The 18,502-nt window shown below is 28.8% G+C and overlaps 2 protein-coding genes across 2 annotated transcripts in view; both read left to right on the top strand.

Annotated features, from left to right (window-relative positions):
- Nucleotides 1-8,131, top strand: part of LOC122530106 (glucose dehydrogenase [FAD, quinone]-like) — an 18,366-nt gene extending 10,235 nt beyond the window's left edge. Inside the window, exons 2-4 of the mRNA XM_043656773.1 lie at nt 19-1,711; nt 2,927-2,930; nt 8,121-8,131. Of these exons, the coding sequence (XP_043512708.1) occupies nt 19-1,697 (1,679 nt within the window). The 3' untranslated portion in view covers nt 1,698-1,711; nt 2,927-2,930; nt 8,121-8,131. The remainder of the gene's footprint in view (nt 1-18; nt 1,712-2,926; nt 2,931-8,120) is intronic.
- LOC122530095 (glucose dehydrogenase [FAD, quinone]-like) lies at nt 4,336-15,873 on the top strand. The gene is made up of 5 exons (XM_043656753.1): nt 4,336-4,753; nt 7,689-7,945; nt 12,163-12,327; nt 12,407-12,559; nt 14,471-15,873. Exons 1-5 carry the CDS (start codon nt 4,363-4,365, stop codon nt 15,785-15,787), a joined length of 2,283 nt encoding a protein of 760 aa, XP_043512688.1. The 5' UTR covers nt 4,336-4,362; the 3' UTR covers nt 15,788-15,873.
- The last annotated feature ends 2,629 nt before the right edge of the window (nt 15,874-18,502 follow it).

The raw sequence follows: 18,502 nt of genomic DNA on the forward strand, positions 1-18,502 counted from the left end.
GATGTCACACTCGACAAGTACAAAGGGTTAATGTACAAAGGGTTAATTTATGTATACTATACGTTATCACGTCAATACAGTACTATTGTTATGTTACACTACGCATCCAAATTGCCACTGAAAAAAATCGACAAAGTTGTACCGTCTCTTCTGTCTCAAAGGCCGAGCCCCAGGAGGGAATCTGCCAAAGCATCAACGGCAAGCGGTGTCGTTGGTCGAAGGGAAAGGTGCTGGGTGGTAGTTCGGTGCTCAACGCGATGATACACCTGTTCGGCAACGATCGCGACTACAACACGTGGTCCGAGCTCGGCAACGAGGGTTGGAGCTACGAGGAGGTGCTCCCCTACTTCAGAAAGTTCCTAAACTGTCCATGGGAGCACGTGTTGAAGTACGGCCGCAGACACTGCGCAACAGGTGGCCCGATGAACGTCAGAAGCTACAACTATACGCTGTCGAGTGACATAGTCCTGGACGCGGTGCGCGAGTTAGGGCTGGACGTGCTCGAGCCTCTGATCGGCGATCGTTACGTGGGATTCGGACGAATGATGGCCACTCTGGACGAAGGGCGTCGCATGAGTGCCGCGAGAGCCTTCCTCTCGCCGATCAAACACAGGAAGAATCTTCACGTGATGAAGTCCGCCAGAGTGGACAGGATCCTGCTGGAAAATACCCGAGCAACTGGCGTCCGTGTCACGTTGAAGGACAACCGATCGGTGGACGTCAAAGCGTCGAAGGAGGTGATCCTCTCTGCGGGAAGCATAGCCAGCCCCCAGATACTGATGCTCTCGGGGATCGGGCCTAAGGAGCACCTGACAGAGATGGGGATAAGGACCGTGGTCGATCTACCCGTCGGGGAGAACCTTCAGGATCACGTCAGCTGGACCGGCACGCAGATAGCCTTCGTGAACGAATCCGTCAGCCCTCCATCGCCGAACTTCATGCAGGATATCGCTTACGAGTATCTGATCAACAGATCCGGCGATTTGGCCACTTTGGGGATGAACCTGTTAGGCTTCGTGAACGTGAACCATCCCCAGAGTCCCGATTACTCAGACATTCAGTTCCACGTCTTTCACGTTTCACGTTACCGCACGTTCGTGATGGATACTCTGACGACCCAACTTTTCGACCTAAACGACGAGGTAGCGACAGAAATGAGGAAAACCCTCATGGAGTCCGACGTTCTCTTTTTTCTCGCCGTTCTATTGAATCCTAAGAGCCGGGGAGCGATCAAGCTGCGAAGCGCCGATCCAGCCGATCAGGTCAGGATTTACTCGAATTATTTTCGCGAGAGGGAAGACTTGGAGACGTTGTTGAAGTCCGTGGACGTTGTCAAGTCGTTAGTGAACACCGAGACGATGAGAAAGCACGGGATGCGGCTGGTGGTGTTGGACATTCCTGGATGTAAGCACACTGTGCCCGATTCCGTGGAGTACTGGGAGTGTAACGCGAGGAATCTTGCGACCACGTTGTTTCACGCGTCTGGCACCGCTCGAATGGGGCCGGCTGATGATCCGAGGAGCGTTGTCGACGCTCGGTTGAAAGTACACGGGATCGAGAGGCTACGGGTGGTCGACGCCTCGATCATGCCGAACCTCGTCAGTGCGAACACGAACACGCCGACTATGATGATCGCGGAGAAGGGAGCGGACTTGGTGAAAGAGGACTGGACGAAGAAAGAGCGTGTCGAACTTTAATAGCTTGTTAGATACCTGCGTTCTTTCGGTCTGATTCGAATCGCTGTACTATATGCATTGTGATGTTATGTATAATGTTAATGTAAAAATTATATAAAATATAATGGAGTTATTCTGAGACCGATATAACAATAGTTTAATTTAATAGTAATAAATAATGATTCTAAAGAAGTTCCATATGTGTATTGTAATGTAATGTGATATGATATAAATATAATATTTGTATACGAGAATATGATAAAATATTGTATTTTCATGTTAATGTAATAATAATTTTTATCAAGGTTCTAACATTACAATTAATATTAGTAATATGTTTTACTAAATTATTGTCAAACAACAATATTATGAATATGGTATACATTTTATTATTGAACGATGAACACTTTGACCACGTTACAATCATTACGTATGTGCAATCTTCCGTTTCAAAGTTTTCTACGAAAGCGTTCAAAAAAATTCACAATCTAATTATTATGATCCACATGAATCATTATTCGCGAATAAATTGATTGCATGCCGTTTCGACAATAAGAAATTACTGAACGTGGAAATTAATTTGAAATTATGTTGGCTGACTACTTTGAAATTATTTCAATAGCAATTTGTCTTCTGATAAAAAATAAAAGAAATTCCTGCCGCATTTGAGAGAAGTGTTATATCTCGAATTTTTAATTTTCAAATTTTTATATGTAAATTAACGAGACAAATTATCAGTGAAAATCCCAGAGGGGCATATATTGTACTTACTCGTTGTGAGAGAAATCGAATTTCTCTAGGGTTTAAGCTGCAAATAATTAACAAAAGCAGAAGGAACGAACGAGGCGTGGATTTCGCCAATTTTGCGGCTTTAGAATCGAAACACCAGGAAACGAAGGTGAAATTGATTTACCAATGAACGAAAGCATGGCAAAAACCACGGAGAAACAGAGGGGCGTCGCAAGAAACAACGTTCCATCAGTCTACGACAACAAAGTGACTTTCGTTCTCACATCAACAGTCGATGGTTGGCAACAAAGACTTCTCGCTCGACTTGCAGTTTCGATCGAGACTTAAATCGCGTCCATTTTATATATCAACGTGCAACTGCGTGTAGTAATGTGCGATATATTTTTCAGAGAAAGTTGAAACGAGTGTTGTTTTATTATGTAGTAGTGTCGCGATATTTTAGGTAATGTAAGTTTAAGTTGCTATTTGCTTGTTTGTGATCTGGGAAATGTTTGACAGTGGATAGTGAAATCGACAATCTGTAAAGTTATTTTTCCCTTAATTAAAGTTCGAACTTTAGAATTTTTCTTCAATTAAATGTAGAATTTTGGAATTTTCCTTTAATTAAACGTAGAATTTTAGAATTTCCCTTTAATTAAATGTAGAATTAAAAAATTTTCCTTGAATTAAATGTAGAATTTTCGAATTTTCCTTCAAATAAATGTAGAATTTTCGAAGTTTTCTTAATTAAATTTCGAATTTTCCTTTAATTAATTTTCCAATTTTCGAACTTTTCTTTCATTAAATTTTGACTTTACGAATTTTCCTTTAATTAAATTTCGAACTTTCGAATTTTTCTCTAAATAAATTTCAAATTTTCGAATTTTCTTGCAATTATGAGTTTTCGAATTTTCCTTCAATAAAATGTAGAATTTCCGAATTTTCCTTCAATTAAATTTCGAATTTTCGAATTTCTCTTTAATTAGATTTCAAATTTTCGAATTTACTTTTAATTAAATTTCGAGCTTTCGAATTTTTCTTCAATTAAATGTAGAATTTCCGAATTTTCCTTTAACTAAATTTGGAATTTTTCTTTCATTAAATTACAAAGTTTCCAATTTTCTTTTAATTAAATTTCGAGTTTTCGAATTTTCCTTTGATTAAATTTTGAATTCTCGAATTTTTCTTTAATTAAATTTCAAATTTTCAATATATTAATAGATTATATTAATACAATAATATAACACAATATATTGTACGATAAATTAATAAATACAATATATTACTATAGTATTATAGTAATATATATAGTATAGTTATAATATTATAGTATATATTGTACTACTACTATAAGTATTAATATATAATATTTATAGTATTAATATATATAATACTTATAGTATTAATATACTTTTAATATATAATACTTATAGTATTAATATACTTTCAATATATAATACTTATAGTATTAATAATCTTTTAATATATAATACTTATAGTATTAATATACTTTTAATATATAATACTTATAGTATTAATATACTTTTAATATATAACACTTATAGTATTAATATACTTTTAATATATAATACTTATAGTATTAATATATAATATAATATATATTACTTATAGTATTAATATATAATACAATATATAATACTTATAGTATTAATATATATATATATATATAATAGTATTAATATAAAATACTTATAGTAATATTATACAATATATTACTACAATACTACAAGTATTATATATTAATACTATTAATATATAATACTTAATACTATTAATATATAATATAAAATACTTATAGTAATACTATACAATATATTACTATAGTTCTCAGCAAACAATTGGATCATCATCTGAACGTTAGAGAACCAAGAACAATCATCATCTCCAAAAAAAAAAAAAAAAAGAAAAGAAAAGAGAAAGGAAAGAAAGAAAAAGGATGTCGTGGATACCACCAAACCTAGCGACTCTCTGCTCACCACACTCCACAGTGTCAACCTGTCAACAACCCACGTTCATGTTTCTCACGCTCGTCGCTCATCTCTTCGGTCGTTCCAAAGACGACCGCCCTTATTATCGTTCATCTCGCCACGTCGAAGAATCGGCGAGATCGACGCCAGAGTTACTATTTAGCTACAGTGGCGACAATGTCAAAAATTCGTCGACAGATGAAACGTACAGTTATCAGTTTTCTACGAGACTCGACGATAGTCGAGTGGTTCAAGAGAGAAAGGGGCGATCGACGGTGAATATCGAAGGGATCTACGACTTTAGTCCGAGAACGAGACCAATCAGCGCGTTGGCTGCGATCTATGATGATTTCAAGCGAGGTAAAAGAATCGATCGACGTGTGTACTTTCTTTTTCGAAATTATATTGCACCATCTGTAAAGTCGTTCACCATTCTTGGATTAAAGCAATCTCTGTTTCCTTTTGGCCTAAAGGTAAAATACTGACACGCTACTCCTGTAACACATAACTCTTGTTGTTCAAAAAGTGAATTATTGACTTTTTCTGAAGGGAGCCTGAAACGGTCCAAACAAGCTTCCAAAGAAGAAAAAAAGAAAAATAAATAATTTAGAAAGTTAAATTTTCGTTTCAAGGAATACGGAAAAAAATCACGGTTAATTTATTCTCGAATTGCCCCTCTAGAAAATCAAATTGCTGTCCAATGAGGTGTGGAAACCTCACGTTGGGAAATATGGGATTTCAAGGAAGAAGTGAAACTATTCGAATTTATTTAAAATAATCAGGAAAGAAGTGAAACTATTCGAATTTATTTAAAATAATTAGACAGAAAGTTAAACTATCCGAATTGATTTAAAATAAATTTATTCAGAATAATTAGAGAAGAAACTATTCGAATTTATTCGGCGAAGAAATTATTCGAATTCATTTAAAATAATTAATCAAATAAACGTGTTTTCTTTAGTCGAATAATTTGCACTATTATATTCATCGCTAGAGTAATTTTAATACGTGAGAATAATATAATAATATATATAATAAAACTAAAATATAATATATATATAATAATAATAATAATAATAATTATAATATAATAATATATATAATAATTATTATCATAACATAACAATATTATAATAAAATAATAACATCATATAAGTTATAATATAATATTCTCTCTATTCGATCAATTTATTAATCAACAAATTCCAGTAATTTAACAATTGATCAATTTCATTTGTCAATTGATAAATTCGATTGAATTAATAATTAATACATATCTTGAACGTGAAACAATTTTCTGCCAGATAATCCAATCATAATATAGCTTTTTTTAACTTTCAAAAAAAAAAAAAAAAAAAAAAAATCCAATGGAATTGAACGAGGCTAAAAATTTCGAAATTAATCGATGTGACAGGTATTAAATCTTTGTGGCTCCTAATAATCAATGATACGAATTACGAGTTGAAATATATCTCAAGCCTCGAGTTTAAACAGAGTAAGTAGAAAACTTACTCTTATTTTTCTATGTAAGTATGAGTGATCTTTCGGTCAAGTGTCTCCTCGGAACATTGTAAATTCTATTTGTTTGCTAAACGAAGTTTGGTATACCAGAAAACTTCGTGGATCGCGAACGAAAGCGATACATTCGCGGCACGAAGCGTGAAATTCGTGTCACTGTGCCTAACACGATATTTCAGAATTTATTAAGCGAGAAACGTAACCGCATTCATATGTAATAATGCATTGCGACTTGTTTCTGCACGCAAATCGAGAATAACCGTGTCAAGCCAACTTGTGACTAACATAAGTGAAAGTATTCGTCCGCATGTTTACTTATCGCAATTATCTGTCAATTATGGTTATCTAATACGACACACGTTATTTGTTAGAATAATCCGGTTGATCCAAAGTTGTGTGACGGACGCAATGCAAATATATAGAATTTATAAAATATAATGATGTAATACAATGTAACATAATGCAGTACAATTTGTGTAACTTCAAAATTATATTCTTCAATCTTTTGTTATTTATTTTTATTCATCGTTACTTACTTCCAACATAGTTTGATTTTAAATTGTAATTAATAATTTTCGATAAAATATTATATTTAATGTAATTATTATTTACTTGTTGCTTTTTATAAAAATATTTTACAAATATTTTCATTTTATAAAAATAATTTTATTTTATTTTATTTTATAACAATAATTTCATTAAAAAAACCATATTACTCAAGACTATCCAGTGTGAAATTAGATAATTTTAAGTATTTCCAAACTCGAATATTTTCTAAAAATTTTCTATCTTCTTCTATGTACATCATAAATTTTTTTTCTAAAATTATCTTTTTGTGACCACATAATTTTCAATCGTTCTCCATAAATATATTTGTAATATCTAGAAAATCTTATTTACGAAACAACACCAACATCAAAATCAAAACCGAAATTTAACAAAAAGTCATCCCTATTCGTTTCCTATTTAAAATAAAAATATCTGAAGGCAATTTATCATAATCATTATCATTATAACCACAGTGTCGTAATCATAATAATTAGTTTATTCATCAGAGGTTCAAAATTCATATTACAATGTATAAATGCATTTTTAATTTGCTATATACTGCATCATTATTTTCACTTAATACTAATCTTGTAGACTTTTAATAATCCTACTGAGCAGTTTGTTGTAATCATGTTATTGTAATTAGAATATTATGACCATAATAATTAGTTTACTTATCAAAATTCATATTATTGCAATGTATAAATGCATTTTTAATTTGCTATATACTGCATCATTATTTTCACTTAATACTAATCTTGTAGACTTTTAATAATCCTACTGAGCAGTTTGTTGTAATCATGTTATTGTAACTAGAATATTATGATCATAATAATTAGTTTACTTATCAAAATTCATATTATTGCAATGTATAAATGCATTTTTAATTTGCTATATACTGCATCATTATTTTCCCTTAATACTAATCTTGTAGACTTTTAATAATCCTACTGAGCAGTTTGTTGTAATCATGTTATTGTAACTAGAATACTATGATCATGATAATTAGTTTACTTATCAAAATTCATATTATTGCAATGTATAAATGCATTTTTAATTTGCTATACATATTACATGATCTTTACAATTAGTATTAAACTTGCAACGAGAACTCTATTATACTGTTTATGTTATACATATTATATTTTGTTATTTGTAATTTTTTATGTAATATATTATCTATGTAATAAATAATGTGTTCTGTTCAACGATTATTAATTATTTACAGGAGGACTTTCTGACAAACATCAATGGACATATCACTTTACAAATTCATATCCACGTTCATTCCCTTTCGAAAGCCAACTGAGCGATCCAAATCATAATCCACGTGGATTGCAAAGAATTTTCGTGGACGAAGAAAGACAATCGCCACGTGTAGAGGAAACGAATTCTCGCGAGAATGAGTACGACTTTATCATCGTTGGAGCTGGATCAGCCGGATGCGTTCTTGCGAACAGATTAAGCGAAATAAAACATTGGAAGGTACTTGTTTACTCATTATTCGTCATTATTCGTCAAACATTGCATTTACGAGAGATTTAAAGATACAAAATTGCAGAGAGTGAAGGCAATATGAAGAAATATAAGAAATAATCAAAGCATGAAAATATGCAATGTGAAATATTCAAAGTACAATGCTTCTCGTAACAATTGGCAGGATAAACAATTTTCTACCTAGGTTCTTTTTAATTATATTCAGAGATTATAATTATTATCTTTTTCAATTATATTCCCAAAAAATACGCAGTCCGATCGACAAAAAACGACAGACACTTATGAAAATTTATGTTTTCAAGAATGTCTAAAGAATTAACCAAGGAAGCTGGATTTTATAGATTTTGTTGGATATTACGAAGAAAAATATTTTTTCAATATTACAGATATTAAATGTTTAACATTTAAAATAATATAAATATTATCTTAAATATTATTATATTTTTAAATATATTTAAATATTATCTTGTATATTATTATGTTTTTAAATATTTCTGGATATTTAAATTTAATATTTAATATCATTTTTAAATTTTAAATATTATATTTAAGTTTAATATTTAATATTATTTTTAAATTTTAAATATTACGTTTAAATTTAATCTTTAACATTCTTTTTAAATTTTAAATATTATGTTTAAATTTAATATTTAACATTATTTTTAAATTTTAAATATTATATTTAACTTTAATATTTAACATTATTTTTAAATATTATATTTAAATTTAATATTTAATATTGTTTGTAATATTTTAATATTCTTAATATTATTTTAAATATTATAGAATATATTAATATCATATTTGAAATATTACAGAAAGCCAAATGTATTTGGAAGTAAGAGCTTTTCATATTCTGAGCATTGCGTGTAATTTCGCTGTTTAAAATTTCCCGCGAATTCACAAAAACTCGCACAATGCATCACACTGAAAATTATTTTCTGAATATGTGTATTTTTTTCACGTTATGTGCATCTTCTGCAATTTCTTATCTGTAATTTAATAATTATATTTACTCCGGTACTACAGCGTGATTTTTCTGGAAATTATTCCGAATTTCAATTGGATAAAAGAATTTTTTTACAATGAAATTTTGAAAATACAAATTACTATGATCTTTCTCTAATTCTTCTGCGTAAACTACGATTTGTACTGAAATTATTGATTTCTTATTAAATTATATGTAACAGTGATTATATAATTATATTATATTATAATTATATAATTATAATATAATAATATAAAAATATAATAATAATATAAGATAATGATGTAATATATTAAATATATGTTACATGATATTGTATATTAAATATTACATATTATTATTATTACTTAATATTATATCTATATTTATTATTATATTATACATAATATAATATACAATCATAATCATCACAATTAATATCAAGAACTCTATGATTAACAATAACAAATAATATTATATTATATATAATATAAATATAATATTATATATCATAATCATTACAGTTATTATTATTATTAATATAATATGATATAATTAATATAATATTATTATTAATATAAATGATATAATTAATATAATATTAATATAATATATTATTAATATAATATATTATATTAATATTATTATTAATATAATATAATATTATATTAATATTATTATTAATATAATATAATATTATATTAATATTATATATAATATAATATACAATCATAATCATCAGCAATAATATCAACAATTCTATGATTAACCATAACAAATAATATTATACGAATTAAATATAATACTTGCACCAACGAATCAAATTAAATAATTTACCGTCAAACCAAACGGAATCAAACTGAAGATTATTTTCAGATAAATAATACGCAGATTGTTCACTCACGTAAGAACATAAAAACAGTATAAAACATAATTTCTTATAGATATACGTTCTAGTTCTCGACACGTGTGATGCAATCAGTTTAGAAACGATGCAAATGCAATTTCTTTAGGGGAAGAAAAAAAAAAAAAAAAAGAAGGAAAAAGAATACGACACTTTCTGTTCGACTCTTGACTTATTAAAAGATCCAGTTCGAAAACTCGTCGAGTAATTATAAAGAAAAAAACAAAAAAAAAAAAAAGAACACAAAAAATGGAGAAGAAACGCACAATCTCTCGATCTACTCGTGTTTCAAACTAGATCTTTGCGAAATGAGAGATTTTCTTTGTCAATCATCGAATAATTTCTAAACCAGTTTAATGTCATCGATCATCGGTGACCTGTGACGAATCTTTTATTTTTACTTTTGTTGCGGAATGAATATTTCTCGTTTTTTTTTCCTTTTCTAAAATGGACATTTCTTCATGTTCACTTTCCAATATCGAATAGTTTAAGTTTTGTTATAAAAATATTAAAAATCGACATTGTAGAAACAGGTTACAACTGTCAGAATTTCTATGTTTTGCGTTTCAATGATCGTCATAAATACGATTTTACTTTTAATTAATTATGGAAAATTGCAAAAGTTTCAAAAGTGCGTAAAGAATACGTAGTGTACAATGATATATGTCGAAATATAATGCTCGTTACGATAACTAATAAATAAAACAATCGTCTATATAGATTCCATTTTTCTTTTTTTTTTTTTGTAGTTATACTTAGTTTCAAAATCTGCAGTTTAATTACATTAAAGACAATAGTATAGTGAATAATAATTTCTACAATTCATAGTTCACATTGAACATTCAAATTTTATTAGAAAGAGGAAATTCCAATCACTGGCATTTTAAACGTGATTATAAATAATTTCTCTCTGTTTATAGAATGAAATTTAGTGTTTCTGCTAAACAAAAATATTTGGCTAACACTGAAAATTTATTTAAGTTATCGTAATACAAAGTTGCCGTTTAGGTAATTTAAATATACCTAAATTTTTATTATAAAATAAAATACTTAATTACAACTGTATAAATTGCACACAATTGTTGATTGTTAATCATATAAATATTTAAATATAACTCAAGTCAATCCTTTAGGTAACTTTCTGCTTATATTCGAATACTATTAATACTGAGATTCTTATTATCTCAGAGACATTATTATTTTAGATTACTATATCGTTCGTTTATTATATTATTATATAATAATATAAGATTATTATATAATTGTTATAATTGTATAATTTATATCATTAATTATATAATTATATAATAATATAAGAAATTATATTGTTATTATAGAATATTATTGAAAAATATTTTAGAATATTATTAGAGAAGAATATTATATTATTATATAATAATATAAGATTATTATACAATTATTATTATATATATAAATTATATTATTAATTATTATATAATTATATAATAATATAAAGAAATTATATTATTATTATTTTAGAATATTACTGAAAAATATTTCAGAATATTATATTATTATAGTAATATAAGATTATTATATAATTATTATATATAATTTATATTATTAAGTATTATATAATTACATAATAATATAAGAAATTATAATATTATTATTATGAAATATTATTGAAAAATATTTCAGAATATTATTAGAGAAGAATATTGTATTATTATATAATAATATAAGATTATTATATAACTGTTATATATAATTTATATCATTAATTATTATATAATAATATAAGAAATTATATTGTTATTATTATTTTGGAATATTATTGAAAAATATTTCAGAATATTATTAGAGAAGAATATTATATTATTGTATAATAATATAAGATTAATATATAATTATTATATATAATTTATATTATTAATTATTATTATAATTATATTATTATAATTAATTACATTATATTAATTATATAATAATATAAGAAATTATATTATTATTATTTGAGAATATTATTGAAGAATATTTCAGAATATTGTTATAGAAGAATATTCAATATATAATCATATTATAATATAATAATAAGATTATTATTATAATATATAATTATTATAAAGAAATTATATTACTATAACTTCAGAATATTATTATAGAAGAATATTTCAGAATATTGTTATAGTATCATGTTATTATTTTATAGAAAAAAACAAAGAATGGCTGAGGAACTGGTATTACCTAAACAGAGAAAAGGAAACGTAGAACGATTTTCCTTTTTTCTCTTTTTTCACTTTAAATCACACGAAAGATACGTAGAATATTTCGACTTATTCTGTTTCACTCGGAAATGTCATTAATTTTCAGATATTGTTGCTGGAAGCTGGCATAGAAGAGCCCGAGGTGGCCGAGATTCCAGCTTTTGCCTCGATGCTGCAAGCAAGCAACATCGACTGGATGTATCGCACGCAACCAGAGAAATATTCCTGTCGGTCCCGAAGAGGTGGAGGCTGCCCGTGGGCAAGGGGCAAAGTATCTATTAGACATAATGGAAACTCCAATGCTCCAACTGTGTTCTTATTTCACTAAAAATTATCCTACATATTTATAGGTGATGGGTGGTTCCAGTGCCATCAATTACATGATCTACATTCGTGGTAATCCAACAGACTACGACGAATGGGCAGAAGAAGGAAATCACGGTTGGAGCTACGAAGAAGTTCTACCATACTTTCTCAAATCGGAGAATAACATGGATCCAGAGGTAATAAATTTAATGAAAATTTGTATCAAACCGTAGGAAACGTATTCGTATTATTATCATTTAATTCTAGTTACAGAGTAAATTCTACTCACTTTGCAGTATATATATATATATATACATACTGCAAAGTGAGTAGAATTTACTCTGTAACTAGAACTAAATGATAATAATTGCTATATAATAATAAACAGTTGCTATATATATAGCAACTATATTTCTCACAAATTCGTGTTTTCAATTTATTTGCAATCAAATTAAAATGATATTTTAGAAAGTTAGATATTTTAATAAAAGAATTGTTATACTATTGTATTTTTAGAACAGATTATTATTATAAAATTTAGAACAGATATTTATTAAAATAGATATTTACTTAGAATTAGAAAATAGATATAATGTCTATAAAATTATAAAAATTATAATAGATTTAATAATAGATATTTCATTGTTTCAATCAACTTATACTCACGAACTTGGATGAACTCTTGTTTCAATATTTTGACGAGTCCAGATTTCTGTGATTACATGTTTAAACTTACTATAAATATATATCAAAAATATATACACATAAAAATAGAAAACACAGGTTTCTTTTAAACATTATCTGTTAATGGAACGAATGATAATTGAAATTATCCATATTCCAAAAATCCTCATTTACTCCAAATAAAGTGAAGACAATCTGCACACTGTATTTTTTGTAAGATTTCTATGTATTTATGTGCCTTTGCAAGTAACTGTAATATTTGAAAAAAATGATGTCTACTTTAACTAAGTTACCTAATTTAGACTTTGATGAATTTCCTCCACTTTGAATATTTTTATATACACACACCTTTTGATACTTCTCTGACTGATTTTACATTTCTCGTAAATTTATGTTCTATTATTATAATAAATTCATTTTTAGTTTTAATCTTTTTATTAAATCTATTATTATTCCTTTTAAATATATTAAATTTATTATTATTTCTTTTAATCCATTTTAATCAATTAATTTATTTCATTCTTTTACTATTTTTTATATCAACAAATATTTTGTATTATTAAACTATTTTCCTTTTAAATACTGCCTGTTGAAAAGACGAATAATGATTTAAAAAACAGAGGTGGCTAACTGGCGGCCTACTTATCCCCACTTTCTCGCCCGCTAACGCTATCCCCTCCACTGCATCGATCTCCCCTCCATTGCACTGACAGTGTCGCGGCCACAATATGAATCGCATACATATATTATTATTTTTACTATAGTTGCTAAAGTTGAAAGGAAATAAGGAAAGTAGCTTGTGTAGCTTACTACGAGATAGAAAATAACTTTCGTAGTGGGGGAAATGGCAGACTGACAAAGTGATGAAATTTGGTATAAATGTAGTTTCCGAAAAAATATTTGACACATATTTTTTTTTTTTGTCGGCAATCATCGACGTTGGAAACAACCCTCAAAGTTGAGAATCCGGAACATATTTTGTCAAATATCTCGGAAATTATTGAAGACAGAATTTCTGTGTGAATTGATGAAATCAAAGATTTTTAATGACAAATTTAATGGTTAATATCATTTTGCGAAGAGATACATTAAAAAATACTTGATAAAGTTTTAATAAATTGTGAGTGAACAGTTCGCTTTGCAACAGAGTATAGAAACTTGTATTTATAAATTTTATGGAAGAATCATTTAGATCTGCGAAATTCCCCCCCCCCCCCAAAAAATAACAAATTGGCCCACATGCAATCGGTTTAGAAATTTCTGTAAGAAGAATTACAAATCTCCGTCACAATGAAGCGCATAATTTCAATCGAAATCAAATTCAAAGACATTCATATCAAACAATAAATTCATCAAAACTAAGCCAAACTGATTCGCACAATCAACAACTAGAAACCGCAACGTGAACTCGTGATTTTCCCCAGATAGTGAGAGAGAATCCTCACTACCACAGCGAAGGTGGTTACCAGCCGGTGGAACGATTCCCGTACATCGACGACAACACGAAGATCCTGTTGGACGCGTGGCAGGAACTGGGCCACGAGCCGGTGGATGCCAACGCGAACAGCCAGCTGGGCGTGATGAGACTGCAGACGACTTCCGCCCGTGGAACGCGTCATAGCGCGAACAGCGCCTTCGTGCGACCCGTTAGACACGCGCGCGAAAACCTGACCATCAAAACTAGAGCTCACGTCACGAAACTACTGACAGGCAACATCGGGACGAAACATGTGACAGGCGTCGAGTACGCCGCCACGTATAACAACGCAGCAATGGAATTCAACGTTGCTTTCGCCAGGAAAGAGGTGATCGTCTCGGCTGGAACGATCGACACGCCGAAGGTGCTGATGCTGTCGGGGATTGGGCCGAGGGACGAGTTGGACAGACACGGTATCAGATTGATTCGCGAGTTGCCCGTTGGCAGGAATCTCCAGGACCACGTGACGATGGATGGCCTGGTGATCGCGTTGAACTTCACCTCCACGGCTAAGGATGAAAATTACCTGAAGGAGGAGGATATCGTCCAGTACGAGAGGGCCAAGGGAGGACCTCTGTCGGCGACTGGCCCTCTCTCATGCGGAGTCTTCCTGCAGACGATCTACCAGCGAGGATTGGACGTGCCCGACGTGCAGTATGCATTCGACGCGAGCAATCAGGAGGACTTTTTGAAGGCGCCAGGCGAGTACAAGGAGACGGCGGTGGAACCGCTGTCGTACTACGACGCTATCAACATCAGGCCGATCTTACTGTCGCCTAGAAGCAGAGGGCTCGTGCTGCTGAACGACAGTGATCCTCTGTGGGGGCCACCTTCGATCTATCCAGGATACTTCACCAGCCACACCGATTTGGAGGTGCTGGCGGAAGGGGTGCGAGCAGCTTTAGAGCTGTTTCGCACGGAGTCGTTCAGGAGGAACGGTTTCAGGTTGATGGACGCACCGTTGCCTGCTTGCAGACAGTTCGAGTTCGGCGAGAGGGATTACTGGAAGTGCGTGATGATGGAGTATACAGCGACTATTTATCATCCGGTCGGGACATGCAAGATGGGGCCCAAGTGGGATCCCGAGGCTGTGGTGGATGAGAGGTTGAAGGTGCACGGTGTTGGTGGTTTGAGGGTCGTCGACGCCTCGATCATGCCAAAAATTGTCAGAGGGAACACGAACGCGCCTACTATCATGATCGCGGAGAAGGCTGCCGATATGATCAAGGAGGAATGGCTGTATGAAGAGGAAGGTTGGTTTTAGACGACGAAAGAATTTAAGGAATTTAATCTTCGGATGTTTGAATAATAAAATATGTATGAAATGATAAAATAATAATATATATGATAATTGTAATAATACAAAATAGTATGATGTAGAATAAAAGATAATACAATAGTAATAATAAAATAAGTAAATATGTAAGTAATATGTTAGTATATATTGTTCTAATATAATGATAAAATAAGTAAGTAATTATAAAATAAGTAAGTAATTATAAAATATATTTACTTATATAAATATAATAAGTAATATAATAATATATTAAGTAATATATTAATAAGTAATATATAAATAAATAATACATTAGTAATATTATTATAATATTCTAATAAAATAATAATAATAAGTAAATATATTTACTTATATAAGTATATAAGTAATATGTTAGTAATATTATTATATTATTCAAATAAAATAATATTAATATAATACAATAATAATAATAAACTAAATAAATATATTTACTTATATAAATATATTAGTAATATATTAGTATATATTATTATAATAAAACAATAATAATAAAATAAGTAAATAATTAAATAATAAAACAATATAATAACGTATTGTAATGTTAATTGTGTCATGTAATACTACGTGATTTATATTATATTGTGTGTGTGTGTAATTTAACTTCGATATTACAATTAACAATATCATATTATTTATTGCAATAATGTCTGATGATTGTATAATAAATAATATGATATTGGTAATTGCAATGACGAAATTAAATTACATTATAATACGTATAATACAATATAAATCGGGTAGTATTGTACAAATATAATTAATATTGTGGTATAATATTGTTATAATTAGTAGAATTCCTTAAAGTAAAAGGAAGTTGAATTATTAAATAGAAATGCATCGTTCTTTCTTTTTTTCTTTTTCATCAAAGTTCAGTAATTTGACTTCTTCGTTGAAAAAATATTTGTTCCTTCTAGACAAAGTTCTTGTTTATTAAAATGAACTGCACAGAAGAGCTGTTCAAAGTAGGAGGGAAGTTTAAATTTCTTTTAACGAAAGTTGAATTGCAATATTATATATAACATATTATATATTAAATATAATTTATAATATATTATATTATTTATTATATATATAATAATATAATATTGATATTATATTACATATTATATAATATCATATATTATTATATTATATAATAATTATTATACACTTATGATTGCATTGTATACGCTGCAGATTTTTATCTAAATTTATACGCTGACGTTACACAGTCAATGAATCAAAATTGAAACACATGAACAAATTATAATGGTCGCTCTAAAATTCCAATATTTTAAATATTATGTTATTTCAAATATATCATTTTACGTGTTTATATTATATTATAGTTTATATTATATTATATTATATTATATTATAGTTTATATTATATTATATTATATTATATTATATTATAGTTTATATTATATTATATTGTTATTGTTTATTATATTGTATTATATTGTTATTGTTTATTATAAATATATTTTATATATTATTATATATATTAATATTTATATTATATAGTTTTGCAATATAATACTGTTTTGTGTACAGTAACATTATACTGTTTTGTGTATTTTAAATATATGTTATAAATATATTTACGGATTTCTGTACATATAAAAACGCTCGCATGTTTACCTATTGCGCCTATGCATTTTCTATGGTGTAAAACAGGTTAATGTAATTCGCGGTTTCACGTCTCCCTGGTACAAAAGCCTAATGCACAGGCGAGAACCACCAGAGAAAGTTTGAAAAAGAGAAAAGCTGACTCTATCATATTTCCTTCGTTCGCATATTCGCGAACGAGGCGAATAAACGTTTTGCCCGAACTCTTGTTTGCTTGGGTGTATCATTCGTTGCCTGCTGTTAGGCTCCCAAACTAAATTCTGCTCTACTTTATTTTGTATCCGAATTTTATACTATTTTACTTTGCACTCTGTCGAGAAGGAAAAATTTCCTAATTTCTATTTCAGATATATTGTACTGTGTATGAAATAACCGATTTTACAAACGTGTGAAACCATAGAAAAATTGGTGCTTAACCCCCTTGAACAACATCAACAACGTGAGACAGTATAATAATAATTTGTACTATCTTGAAAAAGTTGAAATTGCTTAATTTTACTTTGCACTGCACATTTCTTTCCTTTCCTAATAACGAAAAATTCCAAAAATAATTTGAACGTTCAGCGAATAATATTGAATAATATTTACTCAGTTTGACGTTCAAGCTGGCAAAACGCAATTTTTCAAAAGTAACGCCAGAAAAGAGTACTTTCATATACATTTTACGCGATCCAATCCAATTAACTTAATTTATTTTAGATTATATTTTTACTGACGTATTTATGTACTAATGTATGTATTTTAACTGATTTATATTATTATATTATATAATAATATAATATATTATATTATATAATATAATAATATAATAATATAATAATTATAATATATAATATATGATTTATATTTATATTATTATATTATATAATACATATTATTATATATTATATTATATATGATTTATATTTATATTATTATATTATATAATACATATTATTATATATTATAATATATATGATTTATACAACGTATTTATACAACGTATTTATGTACTGATGTGTGTATTTTAACTGATTTATATTTATATTATTATATTGTATATTATATATT

The sequence above is a fragment of the Frieseomelitta varia genome, unplaced genomic scaffold, assembly GCF_011392965.1.
Source record: "Frieseomelitta varia isolate USP_RPSP 00005682 unplaced genomic scaffold, Fvar_1.2 scaffold_326, whole genome shotgun sequence".
NCBI classification, from domain to species: domain Eukaryota; kingdom Metazoa; phylum Arthropoda; class Insecta; order Hymenoptera; family Apidae; genus Frieseomelitta; species Frieseomelitta varia.